At 38.5% G+C, this 23,432-nt stretch overlaps 1 protein-coding gene across 2 annotated transcripts in view; it reads right to left on the bottom strand.

Annotated features, from left to right (window-relative positions):
- prmt7 (protein arginine methyltransferase 7) overlaps positions 1-20,257 on the bottom strand; it is a 68,799-nt gene extending 48,542 nt beyond the window's left edge. The window contains exons 1-5 of one of the 2 annotated variants that reach the window (XM_061919989.1): positions 20,046-20,257; positions 12,960-12,996; positions 12,192-12,341; positions 6,818-6,926; positions 4,559-4,671 (exon numbers count right to left, since the gene is read on the bottom strand). In XM_061919989.1, coding sequence (XP_061775973.1) covers positions 4,559-4,671; positions 6,818-6,926; positions 12,192-12,341; positions 12,960-12,996; positions 20,046-20,140 — 504 coding nt within the window. In that variant the 5' untranslated portion in view covers positions 20,141-20,257. The remainder of the gene's footprint in view (positions 1-4,558; positions 4,672-6,817; positions 6,927-12,191; positions 12,342-12,959; positions 12,997-20,045) is intronic. The other variant, XM_061919990.1, reaches the window with a different exon arrangement.
- Between the last annotated feature and the right edge of the window lie 3,175 nt (positions 20,258-23,432).

Here is a 23,432-nt window from a genome sequence, read left to right as displayed (position 1 = left end):
TTACATTAGTTTTGGATGATGCCACAAATTTGGATATCAATCCAATACCAAGTAGTGACAAGATCATACATTGGTCATATTCAAAGTCCTCATGTATCCAGGGAAATATTTCCTGAGTTTATAAACATAATATAAATTTTAAAAAAACGAAAGAAGATGTTGTGATGCCAAAAAATATCTATGTAATCATAGTGGTATCGACTAGATACGCTACTGTACTTGGTATCATTACAGTTGATGTTAGGTGTAGATCCACTAATGGCATTTGTTTACCTTTTGACACCGGTGAGCTACGGTGTGTAGTGAAGTATGTTTAGCTATTCCTCGTCCTGCAGGGATGATACTTGTAAGAAACTTACTTTATTTGTCTACATGGAAGCAAGGATTACTGATTTAGAAGTAACTAAAACACTGCAGACTGGGGCTCGACTTCAGCCGCTAGCTAGCGAGCCATGTCTTTAAAGCACCTCTTCCGGCGGGCGTTTCAGTGTTATAACTTCACCTTTGATATTAGTTTTTAAGCCAAAATGGGTCCGTTCTCCCTTTTCACCGTGATTGTGCACTGTGGAACATGCTCCTTTGCTCGTAAACCAGCAATGACACGATGTGACGACGACGGGGGTGCGTGGATGGGGGTGGCGTACTGGTACTTTTCAGAGGCGGTAAAGTACCGAATATGGTTATATATATATATATATATATATATATATACTGTATATATATATATATATATATATATATATATATATATATGTCGTATGATATGATATACCAAATATATAGTATACTAATACCGGTATACCGTACAACCCTAGAGAGCACAGTCGAAGAATGCATGAGTTTGCAGTGATCACTGTTAAAGGTTTATTTTCTATATTTTTATTATTTCCCATTTCAGTATTATCTTGATATTATTTGTATTTCTTAATCACATGTTTACGAGGAGTGTTTCAAAAAGCACCAACTTGTCGAGGCTAAATAAAAGAAAGCAAATGTGAGCAACACCTAAAACAGTTAAGCTTTTTCCAAAGGCAACAATCATAAATGAAGCTTTCAGTGCATACACAATGTTGACACTTGACATCTCTAGTTATATTTTGATAAAAACTGGGAAAATACGCTACTCGTAAACGGCGCAGGCAACAGCAACAAACATCAGTAGATGCAAAGTTAAATCATGAAATGCCACTTTAACCGAGCAAAAACGATGCATAGTTCATCCAGGAAACTCTTGATACCATATTACTTGACAAGAAGTTGTAGACTTCTATGCTTTTTCAAGTTTCCATCTGTTTTTAAAGTAGAATGGGATCTGGAGCACAATAATTTGATATGTTTGGGAACACAGTCGATGTATAATCCTTGGTACTCGCTCAATTTTGTTTGGGATAAAGCATAGGGATATATTTCATTTGCAGGAAGATTTAAGCCTCTTTTGTACTTAGATAGTTTGCACGCTGCTTGCTGTACAACAGCCATCTTGGTTTGGTTGACCACCGTTTTCACTTCCGGGAATAAGTCACATGACTTATTCCATGGGGACGGCGTGGCGCAGTGGGAGAGTGGCCGTGCGCAACCCGAGGGTCACTGGTTCAAATCCCACCTAGAACCAACCTCGTCACGTCCGTTGTGTCCTGAGCAAGACACTTCACCCTTGCTCCTGATGGGTGCTGGTTGGCGCCTTGCATGGCAGCTCCCTCCATCAGTGTGTGAATGTGTGTGTGAATGGGTAAATGTGGAAGTAGTGTCAAAGCGCTTTGAGTACCTTGAAGGTAGAAAAGCGCTATACAAGTACAACCCATTTATCATTTATGACGGAATACAAGTAATATAGAGTTATTTAGTGAAACGATTGCACTCACATGGGGAGCACGTCACACCAGAAAACCGGTGAGAAGTGTTGCCATTCAAAGTAAAAAAGTAACCTGACTCTATTTAGCACGACGGCTAGCTGTTAGTCCTGCTCGTGTGACTCCAAAGAGACAAGCATAGCATGTTGTGCATGTGTCCACACCTGTCGCCATTTATTAACGGCAGTGCAGTTTGCACTGACAGTCAGTCATACTGTCAAATTGAGTAAAAATAAAAAAAACTTGTGTCTTTGCAAACCTTACAAATAACATTTTTTTTCTAGTAAAACTCACAAATATATATTTCTCCAGGCATAATTAGCCATTTTGCATGTGTGGTTTAAGAGTTATGTTTAAACAACTGTCATATTTATGGGGCGGCATGGCGTAGTGGGTAGAGCGGCCGTGCCAGAAACCTGAGGGTTGCAGGTTCGCTTCCCACCTATTGACATCCAAATGGCTGCCGTTGTGTCCTTGGGCAAGACACTTCACCCTTGCCCCCGGTGCTGCTCACACTGGTGAATGAATGATGAATGAATGATTGGTGGTGGTCGGAGGGGCTGTAGGCGCAAACTGGCAGCCTCGCTTCCGTCAGTCTACCCCAGGGCAGCTGTGGCTACAGATGTAGCTTACCACCACCAGGTGTGAATGAATGATGGGTTCCCACTTCTCTGTGAGCACTTTGAGTATATAACAATAGAAAAGCGCGATATAAGTCTAATCCATTATTATTATCATTATTAATATATTTAGTGTGACAGTTATACTGTCATTGTGAATAAAAACCTAATTTTTGTGTTAGTAAAACCTTACCAAAACACCTGATTCTAGTTAAACTCACATAGTGATGCCCGTTGCCTTACACTCCACGGAAATAAATCAAAGTGAAACAAAGTGACTGACTGTAGAGCCCAAGAAAAGTTTGTTGATGTCGGTCGCATACTTGCCAACCTTGAGATATCTGAATTCGGGAGATGGGGGGGAAGAGGGGGTTTGGTGGTATATATTTGGGTGTATATTGTAGCTTCCCGGAAGAGTTAGTGTTGCAAGGGGTTTTGGGTATTTATTCTGTTGTGTTTATGTTGTGTTACAGTGCAGATGTTGTCCCGGAATGTGTTTGTTATTCTTGTTGGGTGTGGGTTCACAGTGTGGCGCATATTTGTAACAGTGTTAAAGCTGTTTGTACGGCCACCCACAGTGTGACCTGTATGGCTCTTGATCAAGTATGTATTGCATTCCCTTGTGCCAACCTTGAGATATCTGAATTCGGGAGATGGGGGGGAAGGGGGGTTTGGTGGTATATATTTGGGTGTATATTGTAGCTTCCCGGAAGAGTTAGTGTTGCAAGGGGTTTTGGGTATTTATTCTGTTGTGTTTATGTTGTGTTACAGTGCAGATGTTGTCCCGGAATGTGTTTGTCATTCTTGTTGGGTGTGGGTTCACAGTGTGGCGCATATTTGTAACAGTGTTAAAGCTGTTTTTACGGCCACCCTCAGTGAGACCTGTATGGCTCTTGATCAAGTATGTATTGCATTCCCTTGTGTATATAATGCGACTGTGCCGAGGCGCTCTTTGTATGGACGAAAAGCGGACGTGACGGCAGGTTGTAGAGGATGCTAAAGGCAGTCTCTTTAAGGCATTCCCCCAATATTGTAGTTCGGGTAGAAATCGGGACAAATTCGGGAGAATGGTTACCCCGGGAGATTTTCGGGAGGGGCACTGAAATTCGGGAGTCTCAGGAAAGTACAGTATGTGAAAGTGCTTGATTTGATATGCAACAGATTAAGCTTTTTATATATCGAAGTTGATCATCGTTATTTAATCGTGGTAGCCAAAACGTGATTTTGATTAAAATGTGATTATTTGTGCAGCCCTAACTAGTACAGGAAAAAAAAAAGTAAGAATATTATCTCTTTTATATTATTATTTCATTTAATTATTGTATTTTAGCTATTAATGACTGTATTTGATATGCACTTAATGTGTTCTGTGACTGACTTTATTTAGATACAATTTAGATATTAAAACTCCACTTACATCACCGTGAAAAAGTCAGCTGACTGTGTAGTAGCTGCTGTAAATACTGTATGTCTTGAGAAGTGATATTTTTTTACTGAGCTGCTTGTATGATAAAAGTTTTTTCAAGCAAAGCATAGCATCAGACATACAGTGCATCTAGAAAATCTTCACAGCGCTTCACTTTTCCCACATTTCATTAAATTACAGCCTGATTCCGAAATGGAATAAATCTATTTCTGTCTTTAAAATTCTACACACAGTACCACATTAAGATAATATGAAAGGTTTTTGTTTCATTTTTTTTAAATTCAATAAAAGTTAAAAAAAAAAAAAAAAATCACATAAACACCAATGCCTCCCATCCAACCTGATGGAGCTTAAGAGGTGCAGAAAAGAGGAAAGGGCAAACTGCCCAAAGATAGGTGTGCCAAGCTTCTGGTATCGTATTCCAAAATACTTGAGGCTGTAATTGCTGGCAAAGAAAAGGTACATCAACAAAGTATTGAGCCAAGTCTGTGATTTTTTAAAAATGTTTAATTAATTTGCAAACATTTCAAATAAAACTTTTAGCTTGTCGTTATGGGGTATTATCTGCAGGATTTTGGGGACAAAAATTGATGGAAAAATGAAGCGCTGTGAATACTTTTCAGATGCACTGTATGCAAAAAGAAAATCAAGATTATACAGACCTGAACAAGGTTTTGGTGAGCATGTTCATAGCTCGGCAGAGCCCCTTCACCAATCAGCTCTGTATCAAATAGTTCTGTGATGAGAACATTGGCCTTCATTTCCATATCTTCACCTGGAATTGATCAGATACAAACACATTTTTATTCAGCTAAATCCAATCGAATAGTGAGGTTCCATCTTGGATAACGATTCAAAATGTTACGATTTCCCCCATTCAGTCTTCCCTCGCATTATCGCACTTCCTATTTAGTGGCTTCAGTGGTTCCCGTTTTCAAAAGCAAATTTGTATGTATTTTTGGTCCAAATTAAGTCGTAAGTTTAGTCTTATTTATGTCATATGGTTTTAGATGGTTTTGCTGCAGTCCTTTGCTTTGATCCGAACTGGCATCAAAGTGTTGTCCACTGACGTTTCAATCTTCCTTTCACTCTGATCAGCATTAGTTACGATGTCCTCGTATAAAATGGATGCTTCCGGACACATGTTGAACAGGAGATCCTCTTACGACATTCCTTGCTGATGTGTCCTCGACACACACAGCCAAAACAGAAGCCATTCTCCTTCAAGAAAATCCTCTTCAAACAGTGCACACACCTCAAATGTATGTCCTCCTTGATAAGGACATGTGCTTGTTGTTGCTTGTGATCCAGTGGAAATGCTTCCAAGGTGAGGTTTTGTCTCCAGAATGTTTACAGTGATGGCGAAGCTCGTTCCTTGCATCCCAGAGTAGGCCTATGTCCTGGGTTGGTTAATATTTTCAGCGGGTGTAGATGTGGTCTGTATGTTTCCAAAGATGGGGTCAGTAAGAATAGACTTTTTTTTTTTTTTACATAATGTGCAATGTCATTGAACATTGCTCTCCTCTTGTGATCCTCCTGCAGGACGCAGAAATGACATCTCCATTTGTCCCTCATGGTTTATGGTAATGTCTTCATGTATTTTGGTGTCCCCAGGTAAAGGTATTTCACATCCTCCTTAACATTATATGCTTAGAGGTTTCTTTCATCATCTGCTTGAATAAATGGCCATGACAGGGCTCAAGGACGATTTCTGGAACTTCCACTCGGTCCTTGTGTGCATTGAGGTATTTCATAATGTTTGTAAGCCATAATCAAAATCGTAACCAAATTTGGATTATTTGTCCAGCCCTCGAATAACCCATACCTGTTTTTAGCTGATATCGGACTGATAACAATAGTGGATTGAGACACTCATATGGGTTGTATTAAGAATGGTAAAGTAATGAGGCTGTGTGTTTAAACCCTTTTGATTAGCGATTACAAACAGCTACACACTGTACCCTCCCTCCACAAACATCAGCACAAGAAATGCATTCAACACTAAACAGAAAACCGATGTGACAAAATAATAGCACGGAACGCCAACCCTGTCATTGAGGCACTGGTACTGCTGTTTTTTTCATGATACTATTTCCATGAGCACTTGTGTGGCTATGTATGTGTGTAGTGTGCATATGTATGTATATATTTATCATTTATGTATATACAAGTTCATTAAGTTTGTACATAGAGTGAACAAGGAAGTTCGAGCTCAGAGTAATTTATGATTTAAAGAAAAGGGGTGGGATTAAATAAGTGTATACTTCTTCTCACTCCTTTTAAAATATGTTAAAAAAAGAAAAAAAAGTTGAATGCTCATTTCTTTTTGTTTTTTTTATTCTCCACTGTTTTAATTTTGTTATAATAGCCGTTAAGGCTATAGCACTGTATTGGATCATGCTTGCTCTTGTTTTTTTTTTGCATATTTGAAATAAAAATATATCAATCAATCAATTAATCAATGTGGAGCCTGTCAAAAAAAAGTTAGATTGGCAACACTTTGATAAAGAAGCTGAGAACCATTTTTTTTAATATATAAGAGAGAACTTGTAGTCTTCGCCAACAAGAGTGTATAATAAAGATAAAAGTGATGTTAAATGATCATATATACATTTTATTCTTCATTTAAATATATTTCTTTTTTTTTCTGCACGTAAAACGGTGATTATTTTCTCTAAAAATTGTTTTTTCTTCATATTTCTGGCTGTCTTCAAAAGATCAATTGGATTTACATTCAAATTGTATTTGTTTTTTGTCTAACCTTTATGAACACATTTTTAATAAAAAATTATGTACTACTGTACTCGGATTAAGTTTTATCTGAGGTAAACTAATAGTAATCATAATATAATAATATGCAGATTTTCTGCAGCTGGAAAACAAAGTAAAAATTTCTATGAGTGTTTAAATGTACTGCCAACCTGGTCCAACAGTGACATCGGTGGAGTGTTTGTTGATAATCTTGATCTTGTCAGTGAAGCCATTCTTCTCCACGATGCAGCGGGCGGCGTCGGCCATTGGCTTAAACACCTGCGGCCAGAAAAAAGTGCAGTCATTAGCAGAACACAAACAAAACTTGCTGTAAATGTTTTTAAACAAATATTTGTATCAGACATGAAGTTTGATTGGATGACTTAAAAGATGAAATGATTTAAATGAATGACACTTTTACAATGAGTATATACAGACACAAATATGTAATATTCTCTTATAAATGGTGCATCTGCAATGTATTCACAGCGCTTCACTTCTTCCACATTTGAACATTGTATGTTACTGTCTGATTCCAATAGATTATTTTCTCCACAAAAACTCCCTATGATTTCAACATAATTTGTTTACATTAATGTTTGCAAATGTATTAAAACAAAAAATACAATTGTCTAAATATTTCACAATTACCAAGTTTGTTAAATAACAAAAATTTACCGGCCCGAATAAAACAATTGATGTTTAAGGACGGTCACTAACCCTGTCTCGTCGCAAGGAGCGCATGCAGACATACAAAATCAGTTCAAGAGAAGCAACTAACAATTTGCAGTGATGTTGTTAGGATAGAATATACATTCAATGACAGGCAACGGTAGCAATCCAAATCGCTGTGATTAGCTAACGACACCCAAAGCTAATGCGCATGCACGTAGTGTAAGTCATAACGTTCCAAAAGCCTTTAAAGGGCGGGATATATTTGTAAAATACTACATTGGGAAGTTAGCGCCCTCTTGGCATCTGTGTAAATGTTGCAAACAGCCCCTTTAGTAATGATATGTGCATTTTTGAGAGGAAAAAAAGTAATTGCAATTTTTCTTTCCAAAATTGAGATACGATTTTTATATTTTATATTTAAAAATGCCGTCCATCCATCTTTCGGGATCGCGGGGGGTGCTGCATTACAATGCAGTTTTTTAGAATTTTGCGTATCGTTCGCAATCAATATAAAAAACAAAACAAATGTATATTTTTTAATGCGATTAAAAGTCCGCTTACAATACAGCCTATGGGAGTCGCTCTATTCTGCCTTTAAATGTCTATAACCAGCCGTGCCTTACTTTGAGATTGTTAGTGTTCTCCTGTGTATACTGTTTTAGTTCCTGTCCTGTGCTCTGATTTTGGTGGCACTTCCTGTTGTGTTTGTGTTTTTCCGTAACCGCTTCACATCTTTCTGTAAGCATTGATCGATTCACCTGCTTTCTGTTAGCAATTAGGTCAGTTTAGTAGAGTCTGAGCCACCATCCATTTTTGGGGCGATTGCTGATTATTCTTTCTATGCAGACCTCTTTTATGGACGTACTTTGTGGACGCCGTCTGCTCCACATTCTTCATAAGTGTTTTTGCTATGTTCCAGCATTCTGTTTTGTTTTCATTAAAGCCTGTCCAGTGTATTTTTTTTCCGGTGCATAACTTTCTCCATGCTTTCAGAGCACTTCTTAGCTCTCGCCTTTTGTGTGTTCTTTTATTAAATACCTTGCTCACCTACACGCATCCCCTTCGATCGTCTGCAGATTTTAAGATCACGACAATCCTCCCTGACAATTAGCATTCAAAAGAACATCCAAACACCTCTGTATGTATGTAGTAACAGGCATATTTATAATAAAATTTAATATTTACGTATTTTGATCATTTTAAGCATAAGCGACACATTATTTAAAAATACACATCACAAGTAGAAAGTTGAATGTGCATATGAAAGAAACACAAGCATTATAAACAAAGTAATATAGTAGAAAAAGAATAATACTTTAAATACACAAAAATAAATGTGAACATTTTGCAAGATGGCACCTTATGGACATAAGACGTAACAGCACTTTTTGTCTATATAAATGAAAATAGTGTTCATATATGAGGTCTAGTCATACACAAGACTGCACGATTATGGGCAAAAAAATATTTACCATTATTTTTATCAATATTGAAATCATGATTATTAATCATGATTATTCATTATGTTCGGCAAAACAGTGTTTTGGTGTGAACGCGACACCATCACGCAATGTGTAATATCCTATAAAAATGCTCTAGATAAACATTTACTATATATTTGAAATAAAAATAAAATTGTTATTGTTCATTAATAGTATCGTGTCAGCTTTTTGATGCCTTTATCTCTTTTCTTTCATATTTTGATAGAGAGGTATTTTTTTAAGTAATGTACATACATAAAGTACTAATGTCTGTACATGTATATGCTGTATCGGGAGAGGTCCATTGAGAGTTTGAGCAGAAATATGTCATCCATCCATCCATTTCCTACCGCTTATTCCCTTATGGGGTCGCGGGGGGCGCTGGCGCCTATCTCAGCTACAATCAGGCGGAAGGCGGGGTACACCCTGGACAAGTCGCCACCTCATCGCAGAGAAATATGTCATATAGGTATTAATTTATACCGCATACAATTTTAACAAAATGCTATTTCACATGAATGGTTATTAAAGTAAATACTTTGTGGAATGAAAAAAAAACAAGAAATGTCAAAAAATTTTTTACAGTTGTGATCAATATTATTCAACCCCCACCCACTTTTGATGTTTTAGCAAGTTAAACATTTATTCTGTATTTTGTTTATAGTCATATCAAATAAAGATGTGTCAAATAGACAAATGCAACTTAAATTGTAACACTGTATTTTACAAAATACCCAAAAAGGACATTTTTCTTAATATCTCATTGACAAAATGATTCAACCCCCTAGTTACATCTTTAGTACTTAGTAGAACACCCTTTGGCAGTAATGACATCCTTCAAACGTGATACATAACCGGACACAAGCTTCTTGCAACCATCTACAGGTATTTTAGCCCATTCCTCTTGGGCAAAGGCCTCCAGTTCATTCATATTCTTGGGCTTGCGTGCTGCAACTGCCTTCTTCAAGTCCCACCACAGGTTTTCTATAGGATTTAGGTCTGGCGACTGTGAAGGCCACTCCAGAGTCTTCCAGCCCTTCTTCTGCAACCACTCTGATGTTGATTTGGAGGTATGCTTGGGATCCTTGTCCTGTTGGAAGGTCCAACGTCTCCCAAGCCTCAGCTTCGTCACTGACTTCATGACATTTGCAGCTAATATAGCCTGGTAGGAAATAGAATTCATAATGCCTTCAACGCGCTGGAGATTTCCGGTACTTGAGGCAGAGAAACAGCCCCAGAGCATGATTGACCCCCCACCATGCTTAACAGTAGGCAAGGTGTTCTTCTCTTTGTAAGCTTCATTTTTTCTCCTCCAGACATAACGTTGAGTAATAGGCCCAAAGAGTTCCAGTTTTGTCTCATCACTCCATAGAACAGTTTCCCAAAACCTTTGGGGTTTGTCCAGATGATTTTTGGCATACTGGAGTCTATTTTTCTTGTGCCTGGTAGTCAGAAGTGGGGTGCGCCTGGGAGTTCTGGCATTGAGGCCTTCATCTTGTAGTGCACGCCTTATTGTCTGGGACGAAACCTGCGTTCCCCCCTCTGCAATGTCCCATTGTAGTTCTTCAGCTGTTACCCGGGGGTTTTTCACCACTGTATGCTTCAAATACCGGACAGCAGTTGCACACAGCATCCTCTTTCTACCACGCCCAGGTAGTGTTTCCACTGTGCCTTTAGCTTTAAACTTGCGAATTATGCTCTCAACTGTGTCTATTGGAATGTGTAATGTCTTTGCTATTTTCTTATATCCATATCCTTTCTTATGAAGAGAAATTACCTCCTCTCTTGACTTCTTTGACAACTCCCTGGACTTCACCATGTTGCAAATACACCATTGACCATCTACAAGAAGCTGAGCGTCAGTCTTTTTCAATCAGTTTAATTGTTGCTGGTTATGGTTCTAATCACATCTACAGGTGTTTTCAACACCTGATTGAAAAGACCTTATTCAAATTCTGTTCTTAAGAGTTATGATCTTCAAGGGGTTGAATAATTTTGTCAATGAGATACTAAGACAAATGACACTGTTTGGTATGTTACAAAATATAATGTTGTAATTCAAGTTGCATTTGTCTATTTAATGCATCTTTATTTGATAAGACTATAAACAAAATACGGAATAAATGTCCAACTTGCTAAAACACCAAAATTGTGTGGGGGTTGAATAATTGTGATCACAACTGCACTTTTTGATATCAATATAAAACACAAATAATAAAGTTGTCTAATAAAGTTAAAGTCAAATAAACAAGCTTTGTTCTTCTCCAACAACCATGTAATTCAGTGCAAGAGTTTGGCTAACACAAAAAGCAGGAATGATAAATAATAAAGTTGGCTAATAAAGTTAAAGTCTAATAAACAAGCTTTGGTCTTCTCCAACAACCATGTACTTCAGTGCAACAGTTCGGCTAGCGTTAAAAAAAATGAGTGATACTTCACACCTCTTATACACAATCTTTGTGCCTCACTGACAACTCAGCCTGCGTTTAATTCGATGAAATGACAAAACATTTGAGCTAGTATTGATGTTATTGGAACATTATAAAAGTTAGCAGTTAAATTAGTGAGCATCCCAGTCAAACTAAAGACTTTATAAACAAGTTGTGGCAACGTTCACAACACATCACCTGCTTGCATGGTCACTCTCAGTCCCAGCAGCTGACTGAAGGACACGAGTTGCATTTTCAAAATGAAACCGCAACATCAAATATTTTTCTCCTCCAACAGCATTGCGCTCTTAAAAGCACACTGAGACTCCACGGAAGTAGAACCGAGTGGAATAAAGTGAAACGAAATGATCGGCTCCATTTACTCAGAGGAAACATTTTCAAAGTAAAGTCTGTGTAGTCACCGCCATGTTGTCTCGAGACGAACGGCTTGCTTTAGTTTTCAGGAAGTAAGCAGCGTTGCCTAAAATGCATTAAAAAACAACAGCTTTTCTGTAATTAAAAATATAAAACAGTATTACTAACCGTCTGGAATTTTACCGTGGTTCATCATTACACTGTTTACCGTTACATCCCGAGTATGGATATATATATATATACACAGACAAACATATACATTGTGTATACATACAGAGTATATGTAATGTGTATAAATATATATATATACACACACACTATATATATATATATATATTTATTTATATATATAGTGTGTGTGTGTGTGTGTGTGTGTGTATATATATATATATATATTTATACACATTACATATACTATGTATGTATATATATATATACATATATAGACCTCAATGGCACAGTGATGTGGTGTTTTCATGGCAATTAATTATTACATGTCAGAATACCACATCTAAAATAAAGACTTTCATATTTGAATATGCCATAAGTGCTGTAGTTCTATGAAAAAAGAAAAGGACAATCACCTCCACAGCATAGCAGAAGTCAGCTCCAGCAGTAACAGCCATCATGGATAATAACCCGGTTCCTGTTCCGATGTCCAGGACGATGACCTTCTTTCCTTGAGCCTGGACTCGGGTCACAGCTGCCCGGATGCCCCGGTAGTACTTTTCATTCTGCAGGCACACATATGTGGTTAGTGGTGAGGAGGCCACAATCATTTGGGTAATGTTAATTTCAATGGCAAGTTCACCAGACAAAACCAAAACAAAACATTGTTATCGCTTACACATTTGAACTTAGTCAAGAGAAACAATGTTAAATAATTTTGTTGAATTTAAAGAAAGGCTGTTTAGAACTTAACATATATAATGGCGATAAATTGCGGTGTGTTAAATTAATTAACTGGAAGGTTATAGAACAGGCTTTTTTAAATGTTTTGGCAGCTGAGACTGCAATAAGATGTTGAAGCACAGTGATCTTAAATATTTGACACGTTTCAATAAATTACTGCATGTAGAAGTATATGGGCTCATTATTTTCAAAAATGTCATCATGGTATCGCGTAAGTATCGAGAATCGTGAAAATTAGAAAAGTATTAGTACAGTATCGACTACAAAAACTCTGGTATCGTGACAGCCCCAATACATCCACTTGTATATGGTTACAGAATTGTCATGTAAAAAAAAACATGAAAGAAGTTTTGGTTTTCAACATAAGAAAAAAAAAGGCATGCAAAACAAACACATTGTCCCAGTGAAATGTTCATCAATTCTTATTTCACAACACTTACCCTGTCGTGATCATGCAGCATATCCGCATAACATGACCTGAAAACAAACATGGCTTTTCAACATTTGCATCAGTTGATTGTGTGAAAATTGCAGCCAGAAACAATACAAGCGTTTGCACTCTCCACTCAAAACGATTGTTAACATATTTCTTAAGGGTGCGTAATACTAACATTTCTTTAATTGGTTACTCAATAGCAAGTAAACACTAAATAATACATATACACTGCTGATATTGATACTTTTTATGTGACCATTTTTAAGATCATTAAATGATTTGGCCTTTCATTTTTGATCACTGGCTCTAATTCCACTCCTACCCTCCCTAAGTGTGTAAATAAATAAACAAAATATAAATATGAAAATGTAACAACGTTGACAACAAAACTAAAAACACACACATGTGAAAACAAAAATTATATAAGAGAAGCTAAAAAATATCGAACTCTATTGTATCGTGAGTGGTAGGAAATGGATGAATGGATTCGTGCAATAATTTCCCCCTCTGCACGAGCAAAAGCAACCAACATTTGGTGTGTGCAATCCAGGAGATCACTCTACACCAGAGTTGTGTTTAAAGAGTGTGGACAACTCGGTTTCAGATGATCGCCTCCATGATTGATCAAAAGGCCCATACGTGACTAAAGGGGGCCATGACTGCTACCAATTTTGAGCTGATCCTATGTGTTTGAGGTGCTTCTTTGTTAGTTTTTCGCTTTGTAAAATGCCCTGTTGTGCATCACGGGGCAGCTTCACCTGTGAGAATTGTGAAAAACTATTTACTTTTTTCCAGTAGTCCTATTCGTTATGGCTGGGCGATATATCAATATACTCGATATATTGCAGGTTTGTCTCTGTGCGATATAGAAAATGACTATATCGTGATACTGGAGTATACCTCCTCACGCAGTTGCTTTTAGCTGTGGGCGAATCTGGTAACAAATGAAGTAAGAATTAATTCACAAGAAAAACAGCACATCGTCTGGCGGTGGTTTGGCTTCAAGTGGGCAGATCTTTTACAATTATGTGGCAAAAGCGTTGCTACAAAAAGTAGCAGCACTGCTAATTTGTAGCACGAGTTGAAAAGTCACCCGCTAGAGAAATTAAGAGTGCTTGAAACTCTGCATGTCAACATCTCCAGCCGGTGCCTCAGCCAACAAAATGCCCAAGCAACCATTTCCACATGTACACTGTATAAAAAAAATAGTCTAAAACATAAGGAGATAACGTCCGCAGTAACCTACCACATACCGAATGACATACACTGTTTTGATTTCCTATTGTGCAGCTCATTTTCATTTGACACTTATTGAAAAATATTGTGTGACATCATGCACAAAAGTGCACTTATTATGTTTTAAACTATTGTAGTGGCGTTCTGTACAAAAAGTGCACTTTAATTTAGTGTTGTTTTGATATGTCATCTTAGTGACATGCACAAAAGTGCACTGATAGCTTTTTTAAAAATGTCTCTGACAATCTTGCACCATCTCTTTTGGAATTTACATGAATGTTTGTGCCCCTGCCTGATAACTGTTTAATAAATACAGTTTTGGTAAATTGACTTAGTTGTTAGTTCCCTCTCTGCATGAAAGTTTAAAATGAGCATATATCAATGCAGTATGAAGAAGAATGTTTTAATGTAGACACATAGAATCATCGTAGCTGTGATTATATGCATCAAGTGTTCATTCAAGACTAAGGCAAAATATCGAGATATATATCGTGTATCGTGACATGGCCTAAAAATACTGAGATATTAATAAAAGGCCAAACTATTGGCAAGCAGTTGGAGGCGTTTTGTGTGGGACAGGAGGACACTGGACAAACTGCTGGCCATCAAGGACAATCCTGCCCACCCACTCCATCAGACAATTGAGGGACAGCAGAGTTCATACTCTAACAGGCTCCTTCAGTATTCAAGAACTCCTTCATTCCGCATTCCATTCAGCTGTATAATCACTCGCCATACAGCAATAGATTATATCTGTCTATTACCTGACACCTTCTATGTTAGCTACTTCTCTTTGATTTTAATGTCTATTTTCTATTTTCTGCTGGATTTACGCTCTATTTTTTGCTGCAGCTATCACATATACAGTGATATTGTACATGGTTTTGATTGATAGAGCGATTGATTGATTGAAACTTTTATTAGTAGATTGCACAGTACAGTACATATTCCGTACAATTGACCACTAAATGGTAACACTCAAGTTTTTCAACTTGTTTAAGCCCGACTTAAACAAGTTGAAAAACGTATTCAGGTATTACTATTTAGTGGTCAATTGTACGGAATATGTACTGAACTGTGCAATCTACTAATAAAAGTTTCAATCAATCAATCAATCAGATAGATAGATAGATGGATGGATGGATGGATGGAGGGAGGGAGGGAGGGAGGGAGGGAGAGATGGATAGATAGATAGATAGATAGATAGATAGATAGATAGATAGATAGATAGATAGATAGATAGATAGATAGATAGATAGATAGATAGATAGATGGATAGATGGATAGATGGATAGATGGATAGATGGATAGATGGATGGATGGATGGATGGATGGATGGATGGATGGATGGATGGATGGATGGATGGATGGATGGATGGATGGATGGATGGATGGATGGATGGATGGATGGATGGATGGATGGATGGATGGATGGATGGATGGATGGATGGATGGATGGATGGATGGATGGATGGATGGATAGATAGATAGATAGATAGATAGATAGTACTTTATTGATTCCTTCAGGAGAGTTCCTTCAGGAAAATTAAAATTCCAGCAGCAGTGTACAGAGTTGAGATCAATTTAAATAAAAGTAAAAAGTAAATAATGGGGGTTTAAATGGAAACAAAATAGAGAAATATTACAATAAGAATAAAAACTAAAAAGTTTTTATTCAGGTATCAGGTACACGGAAATCCATCCATCCATCCATCAATTTTCTACCACTTGTCCCGTTCGGGGTCACTGGAGCCTATCTCAGCTGCATTCGGGCGGAAGGCGGGGTACACCCGGAACAAGTCGCCAGGGCCAACACAGATAGACAACATTCACACTCACAATCACACACTAGGGCCAATTAAGTGTTGTCAATCAACCTACCCCCAGGTGCATGTATTTGGCGGTGGGAGGAAGTCGGAGTACCCGGAGGGAACACACGCAGTCACGGGGAGAACATGCAAACTCCACACAGAAAGATCCAGAGCCCGGGATTGAACACAGGGCAACTCAGGACCTTCGTATTGTGAGGCAGACGCACTAACCCCTCTTCCACCGTGCTGCCCTCCATGTAAATCAATTCATGGTAATTGTTATATATTGAATATATATCCATTCATCCATTTTTCTACCGCTTATTCCCTTTCGGGGTCGCGGGGGGCGCTGGCGCCTATCTCAGCTACAATCGGGCGGAAGGCGGGGTACACCCTGGACAAGTCGCCACCTCATCGCAAGGCCAACACAGATAGACAGACAACTTTCACACTCACATTCACACTCTAGGGCCAATTTAGTGTTGCCAATCAACCTATCCCCAGGTGCATGTCTTTGGAAGTGGGAGGAAGCCGGAGTACCCGGAGGGAACCCACGCATTCACGGGGAGAACATGCAAACTCCACACAGAAAGATCCCGAGCCTGGTATTGAACCCAAGACTGCAGGACCTTCGTATTGTGAGGCAGACGCACTAACCCCTCTGCCACCGTGAATATATAATATAGACATAATATAATATATCAGTATATAAAATATTTGTACACATATTATGTAAATATTATGTATATATGTTATATCGCTATTTTAGTCTATTTATACCTACATTGACCTTTCTATCCTTACACTTTCCATCATTGTAACTGAGCGGAACAATTTCTCTTGTGGATCATTAAAGTTTGTCTAGGTCTAAGTCTATTCCGCCCAGCCCTACTGTTAGTTTATTTCAATGTAAAACTGCATTAAAAGACATATGATACATGGTCTGTTTTGTTTGGCTGCAGCAGATAATCCTGATTAATTTATAATCGGGTATGTCAGATAAATGCAAAATATGAAAATTTCGGTTTTGTTTTCATTTCACATTTGGCAACGCTGCTCCCTTTGAATATCAGAGATATTGGTTATTCCCTTAGAGCAGTGGTTCTTAACCTGGGTTCGATGGAACCCTAGGGGTTCGGTGAGTCGGGCTTAGGGGTTTGGTGGAGGTCAACACACACCCGACTCATCGTGTAAATAAAAACTTCTCCCTATCGGCGTATTATGGGTACGGCAACAACAGAAGTCACACTGATTTGCAGGTGTGTAATTTGTTGAGAGTTTATGCACTGTGTTGGTTTTGTTGTTTGAACAAGTTGATGTTCATGCACGGTTCATTTATTGCACCAGTAAAAACAACATGGTAACACTTTAGTAAGGTGAACATATTCACCATTAATTTGTTGTTTGCCAACATGCAAATTAGTAACATATTGGCTCTTAACTAGTCATTATTAAGTACTTATTAATGCCTTATTGAGCATGGCCTAATTATCAATCCAATCCAATCCACTTTATTTATATAGCACATTTAAACAACAATAACGTTTCCAAAGTGCTCCACAGCCATGTTAAAAACAATATTATGCTCCACCAATGACTGAATAAAACAAAAAATGAATAAAAATAAAACCAATAAAAACAATATAAAAACAAATATGATTAAAAACTATTTTAAAGGGTAAAATCAATTAAAACAGTAAAATAAAAATCAAAGTGTATAAAAAACACAGAGGACAACAGTGGACCACACAACTCACGTAGTGTTAAAAGCCAAAGAATAAAAGTGGGTCTTAAGACGAGACTTAAAACACTCCACTGTGGAAGCAGTTTGAACATGGAGCGGCAGAGTGTTCCAGAGCTTAGGGCCGACCACAGAGAAGGCCCTGTCTCCCCTGGTCTTAATTCTGGTCTTGGGCACCACGAGCTGGAGCTGGCTTTCGGACCTCAGAGCGCGCGCAGGGATGTAAATTTGGATGAGGTCCGAGATATATTGAGATATATATATATTATAACCCTAACCCTCTAACCCTGGCCCTAACCCTAACCAAATAAGTCTAAATTAAAGGCCTACTGAAACCCACTACTACCGACCGCACAGTCTGATAGTTTACATATCAATGATGAAATATTAACATTGCAACACATGCCAATACGGCCTTTTTAGTTTACTAAATTGCAATTTTAAATTACCCGCGGAGTTTCGTGTCGAAAACGTCGCGGAATGATGACGTGTGCGCGTGACGTCACGGACTGTCAGGAAATATTAGCGCAGCACCATTTGCGGCTAAAAGTCGTCTCTTTTCATCGCGCAATTCAACACTATTCTGGACATCTGTGTTGCTGAATCTTTTGCAGTTTGTTCAATTAATAATGGAGAAGTCAAATTAGAAAGATGGAGGTGGGAAGTTTTAGCCTTTAGCCACACAAACACACGGTGATTCCTTGTTTAAAATCCCCGGAGGTGAAGCTTTACTATGGATCAGAGCGGTCAAGCGAACATGGATCCCGACCACTTGTCAACCGGCAGGTTTCGGTGAGAAAATTGTGGTAAAAAGTCGCCTCTTACCGGAGCTCTGTGGAGTTTGCGCCTTCCACTGGCCTCAAGACACCCGTGGACACACCCCTCCGACTATCAGGTACTATTTAATCTCACTAAAACACTAGCAACACAATAGAAAGATAAGGGATTTCCCAGAATTATCCTAGTAAATGTGTCTAAAAACATCTGAATCCATCCCAATGGATTTTTTTTAACTTTATTATTTTTTTTTTCTAGTTTTTCTTTATCAATATCATCATCCACAAATCTTTCATCCTCGCTCAAATTAATGAGGAAATTGTCGTTTTCTCGGTCCGAATAGCTCTTGCTGCTGGAGGCTCCCATTATAAACAATGTGAGGATGTGAAGAGCCCTCACCCTTGTGACGTCATCGTCTGTGACTTCCGGTACAGGCAAGGCTTTTTTTTATCAGCACCAAAAGTTGCTAACTTTATCGTCGATGTCCTCTACTAAATCCTTTCAGCAAAAAAATGTCAATATCGCGAAATGATCAAGTATGACACATAGAGTGGACCTGCTATTCCCGTTTAAATAAGAAAATCTCATTTCAGTAGGCCTTTAAGTCTTTGTTACTTAGAATATGTTCTCCATACTAAAGTGTTACCAAAAACATATAACTTTGTCTTGAATTTGAAAAAATATATATACCGTATTTCCTTGAATTGCCGCAGGGCATATAGAATTACTGCCGGGTCAAACTCGCTTCCCAAAATAATTAGCGCATGCTTAATATTACTGCCTGGTCAAACTCGTGACGTCACGAGTGACACTTCCCCTGTCATCATTTTCAAAATGGAGGAGGCTGATTTCAATACCGGTAATTTGAAATCGCATAAAGGGAAGAAGATTAAGAGTAATTCAGTAGGATTTAAGGTCCAAGCTTACATCACACTCAATTTTTTACTGCATGCCTTTGGTAAGTGCCGGAGTGAGAAGAGGTTTTAAAATAATTAGCACATGCTTACTTTTACCGCAGGCCTTTGGTAAGCGCAGGAGTGAGAAGAGGGTTTTAAATTAATTAGCGCCCTGGCGGCAATTCAAGGAAATACGGTATATATCATTTTTGACTAAAGAAGGGTTAGGTTAATCCGTATATGAAACTGGTGGGGTTCGCCACCTCCAACAAGGTTAAGAACCACTGTTAATCAATTAAAAACTGATTTGATGGCTCTTCTGTCCTGCGTTGTTCTTCTCAAAGGAGACGTTTAAAAGACGGTATCGTTGTTTATGTTAAAAGACGGTATCGTTGTATATGATGTACTTTATAGACCGGTATCTGGCAACCCTTGGTGACAATCATCTCGATTTATGAATGGAATGTAAGTTGAACATGAATTTTGTTTTAAGGCACAGACTCGTTTCATTGCAGTGAAAACACAACATATGAAGTATTCTAGTACTATTTTTCCGTCTTTGTTCGTCAAGTTTGGAAGTTGTGTGTGTGTGCTCGATGTTGTGATGCTAGCAGCTAGCTGGATGCTACCTGGCTATCTCCTGGTGATAGTCGTACTCTTCGCTCTCCTCCACCCACTCCAAAGCTCCAGTGGTCGGGTTAGCTCGCCCACAGAAGTGCTTCATTTTTGCCAGTTAACGCCAAACAAAACGCGCACGTTTAATTTTAAACTCTGATTCTACCAATCCAGCGTTGCGACCGTGGAAGCAACCATATTTGTTGTGACGTCATTGCCTGTAAAGGCATAGGAGTGGGCGGATCAATACAATATCGACAACATCGATACCAAGGACAGTATCGCTATTAAATTGTAAATGAGTTATAGCGCTTTTCTACCTTCAGGGTACTCAAAGTGCTTTGACACTATTTCACCATTCACCCATTCACACATACATTCACACACTGATAGCGGGAGTTAGTCCCTAACCACAATCCGTCAGGAACAAGGGTGAAGTGTCTTGCTCAAGGACACAACGGACATGACGAGGTTGGTAGAAGGCGTACTTGCCAACCCCCCTGGATTTTTCGGGAGACTCCCGAAATTCAGCGCCCCTCCCGAAAACCTCCCGGAAGAAAATTTCTCCCAAAAATCTCCCGAAATTCAGATGGAGTTGGAGGCCACGCCCCCTCCAGCTCAAACATGCACAGTTCGAAGCTTGAAAAGGGGGATTGCAGGCGGATCTGACGGCATTTAAAGTCATTTTTAAAACCGACTGCTAATCCTCCTCCTTTTCGACCGGACGGCCGCGGAGAATTAAAGTAGGAACACTCCGGAGGCAGAAGTTCATTAAAGGGGACCATTATCACAATTTCAGAAGGGTTAAAACCAATAAAAATCAGTTCCCAGTGGCTTGTTTTATTTTTCGAGGTTTTTTTTCATAATTTTACCCCTCCCAGAATATCCCTAAAAAAAGCTTTAAAGTGCTTAAAATTCGCTATTTGCTTAAGCCATTGTCCATTTCATAGCGACATTAGCTCGTATTCAGACTCGGATATCAGCGGTTTAAGCGATTCAACAGATTACGCATGTATTGAAACGGATGGTTGAAGTATGGAGGCAGATAGCGAAAACAAAATTGAAGGACAAACTGAAGCTATTGAGCGAATAGCTGTTGACGCTATTCGGCCATGTATGTCTGTTAGCATCGCCGGTAAAATGTGCAGACCAACCGATCAGGACTTTCGCATTGACACTGGATCAACTTAAATCCGTCGATTGGTAAGTGTTTTTTTTCGCATTAAATGTGGGTGGAAGGAAACGCTGGATGTAAATATAGTTTCAAATGTACATACAGGTAGCCTAAATAGCATGTTAGCATCGATTAGCTGGCAGTCATGCCGCGACCAAATATGTCTGATTAGCACTAAGTCAACAACATCAACAAAACTAACCTTTGTGCTTTCGTTGACTTTATCGTTGGGAATGCATCTGCTTTGAGTGTCGCAGGATATCCAGACATTTTTGCCATCTCTCTGCCATCTCTGTCGTAGCATCGCCGGTAAAAACCAAACGATGGACTTTTGCATCTCTTGACACTGGAGCAACTTAAATCCGTCGATTGCTAAGTGTTTGTTTGGCATTAAATGTGGATGGAGGGAAAGGCTGGATGCAAATATAGCTACAAATGACGCATAATGCTGCAATATGTACACACAGCTAGCCTAAGTAGCGTAAATCAACTTGAATCCGTCCCTGATCGTGTTGTTACACCCTCTGGCAACAAAACGACGAGGCATGATGTCTCCAAGGTATCGGAAAACAGTTGAAAAAAGGGAAAATAACAGAGCTGACAGAGACGAGAATAGACGCAAACAACACAAAAAGGAACAGAGCTGACCGCGAGAGACGGCAGACACATACTGGCGCCATCTACTGGAAACTTGGAAGTGACGTTACTCAAATAGTGAAATTTAAGTGTTGTTGTTGTTTTTTTAGTAACCACTAAGCACAGTACAGTTAGTATAACAACTGTGTTTTTATTGCTGTGTATTTGATAGGTGCCGTCTGAAATGTAACTATTTCTTTTATTTATATATGTATTAAAATAAATATATATAGCTAGAATTTACTGAAAGTTAAGTATTTCATACATATATATATATGTGTATATATATATATATATATATATATATGAAATACTCGAGTTGGTGAATTGGCTGTAAATATACTCTCCTCTTAACCACGTCCCCCGCCCCAACATGCCCCCAAACACGCCTACGCCCCACCTCCCGAAATCGGAGTTCTCAAGGTTGGCAAGTATGGTAGAAGGTGGGGCTTGAACCAAGAGCCCTCAGGTTGCTGGCACGGCCACTCTCCCAACCGCGTCACCCCATCCCCAGCCAGAAAACAGTATCAAGCCCTATTGTTTTGATACTAGTTTATTATTTTAAAATTAATACATTTTGTTATATAATACAAATAAGTCAATAGTGCAAAATATGAATAGCAGAAAACAGTATCAAGCCCTATTGTTTTGATACTAGTTTTCTGCTATTCATATTTTGCACTATTGACTTATTTGTATTATATAACAAAATGTATTTATTTTAAAATTGTTTTTTGATTGATTGAAACTTTTATTAGTAGAATGTACAGTACAGTACATATTCCGTGCAATTGACCACTATAAGGCAACACCCGAAAAAGTTTTTTAACTTGTTTAAGTCGGGGTCCACGTAAATCAATTCATGTTAATGAATTGATTGTTATTATTATTAATGTTGATATTGTTACATAGTATACATTGTTACATATTGCAACATTCCAAAGAATGGATGCTCAGACAGTTTGTCTCTTGTTTATTTACACACTTGACGTTCCTCTACATCAGGGGTGTCAAACTTGTTTTATCTCAGAGGCCGCATGGAGGAAAATCTGTGCACACGCGATCCAGAATATTAAAATCATGGCATTAAAACTAGAAAATAAAGACAACTTCAGATTGTTTTCTTTGTATTACTTTGGCCAAAATAGAACAAACACATTCTGAAAGTATTACAATAAAAATATAGAAAAAAAACACCGGCAGCGGTAAAGTTTAAATCCATGACGGAAAGAAGAAAGTGAATGAATCTTTATAACTGAATTAATAAAAACATGTTTTCTTTCGCATAATTATTTTTTTAAATAATTAACATTTATGACGCACAGGCTGCTGATTCTATTCATAACTTTTATGGACAGAATTTCTAGGCGCAGTCAAGGCGTTGAGGGGATCTGGTTTGGTGACTGCAGGAGTAGGTCTCTGCTTTTTGCAGATGATGTGGTCCTGATGGCTTCATCTGGCCAGGATCTTCAGCTCTCACTGGATCGGTTCGCAGCACAGTTTGAAGCGACCGGGATGAGAATCAGCACCTCCGAGTCCGAGTCGATGGTTCTTGCCCGGAAAAGGGTGGAGTGCCATCTCCGGGTTGGGG

This window comes from Nerophis ophidion, linkage group LG14, assembly GCF_033978795.1.
Source record: "Nerophis ophidion isolate RoL-2023_Sa linkage group LG14, RoL_Noph_v1.0, whole genome shotgun sequence".
NCBI lineage: Eukaryota > Metazoa > Chordata > Actinopteri > Syngnathiformes > Syngnathidae > Nerophis > Nerophis ophidion.
This window is presented reverse-complemented; position numbering and strand designations above follow the sequence as displayed.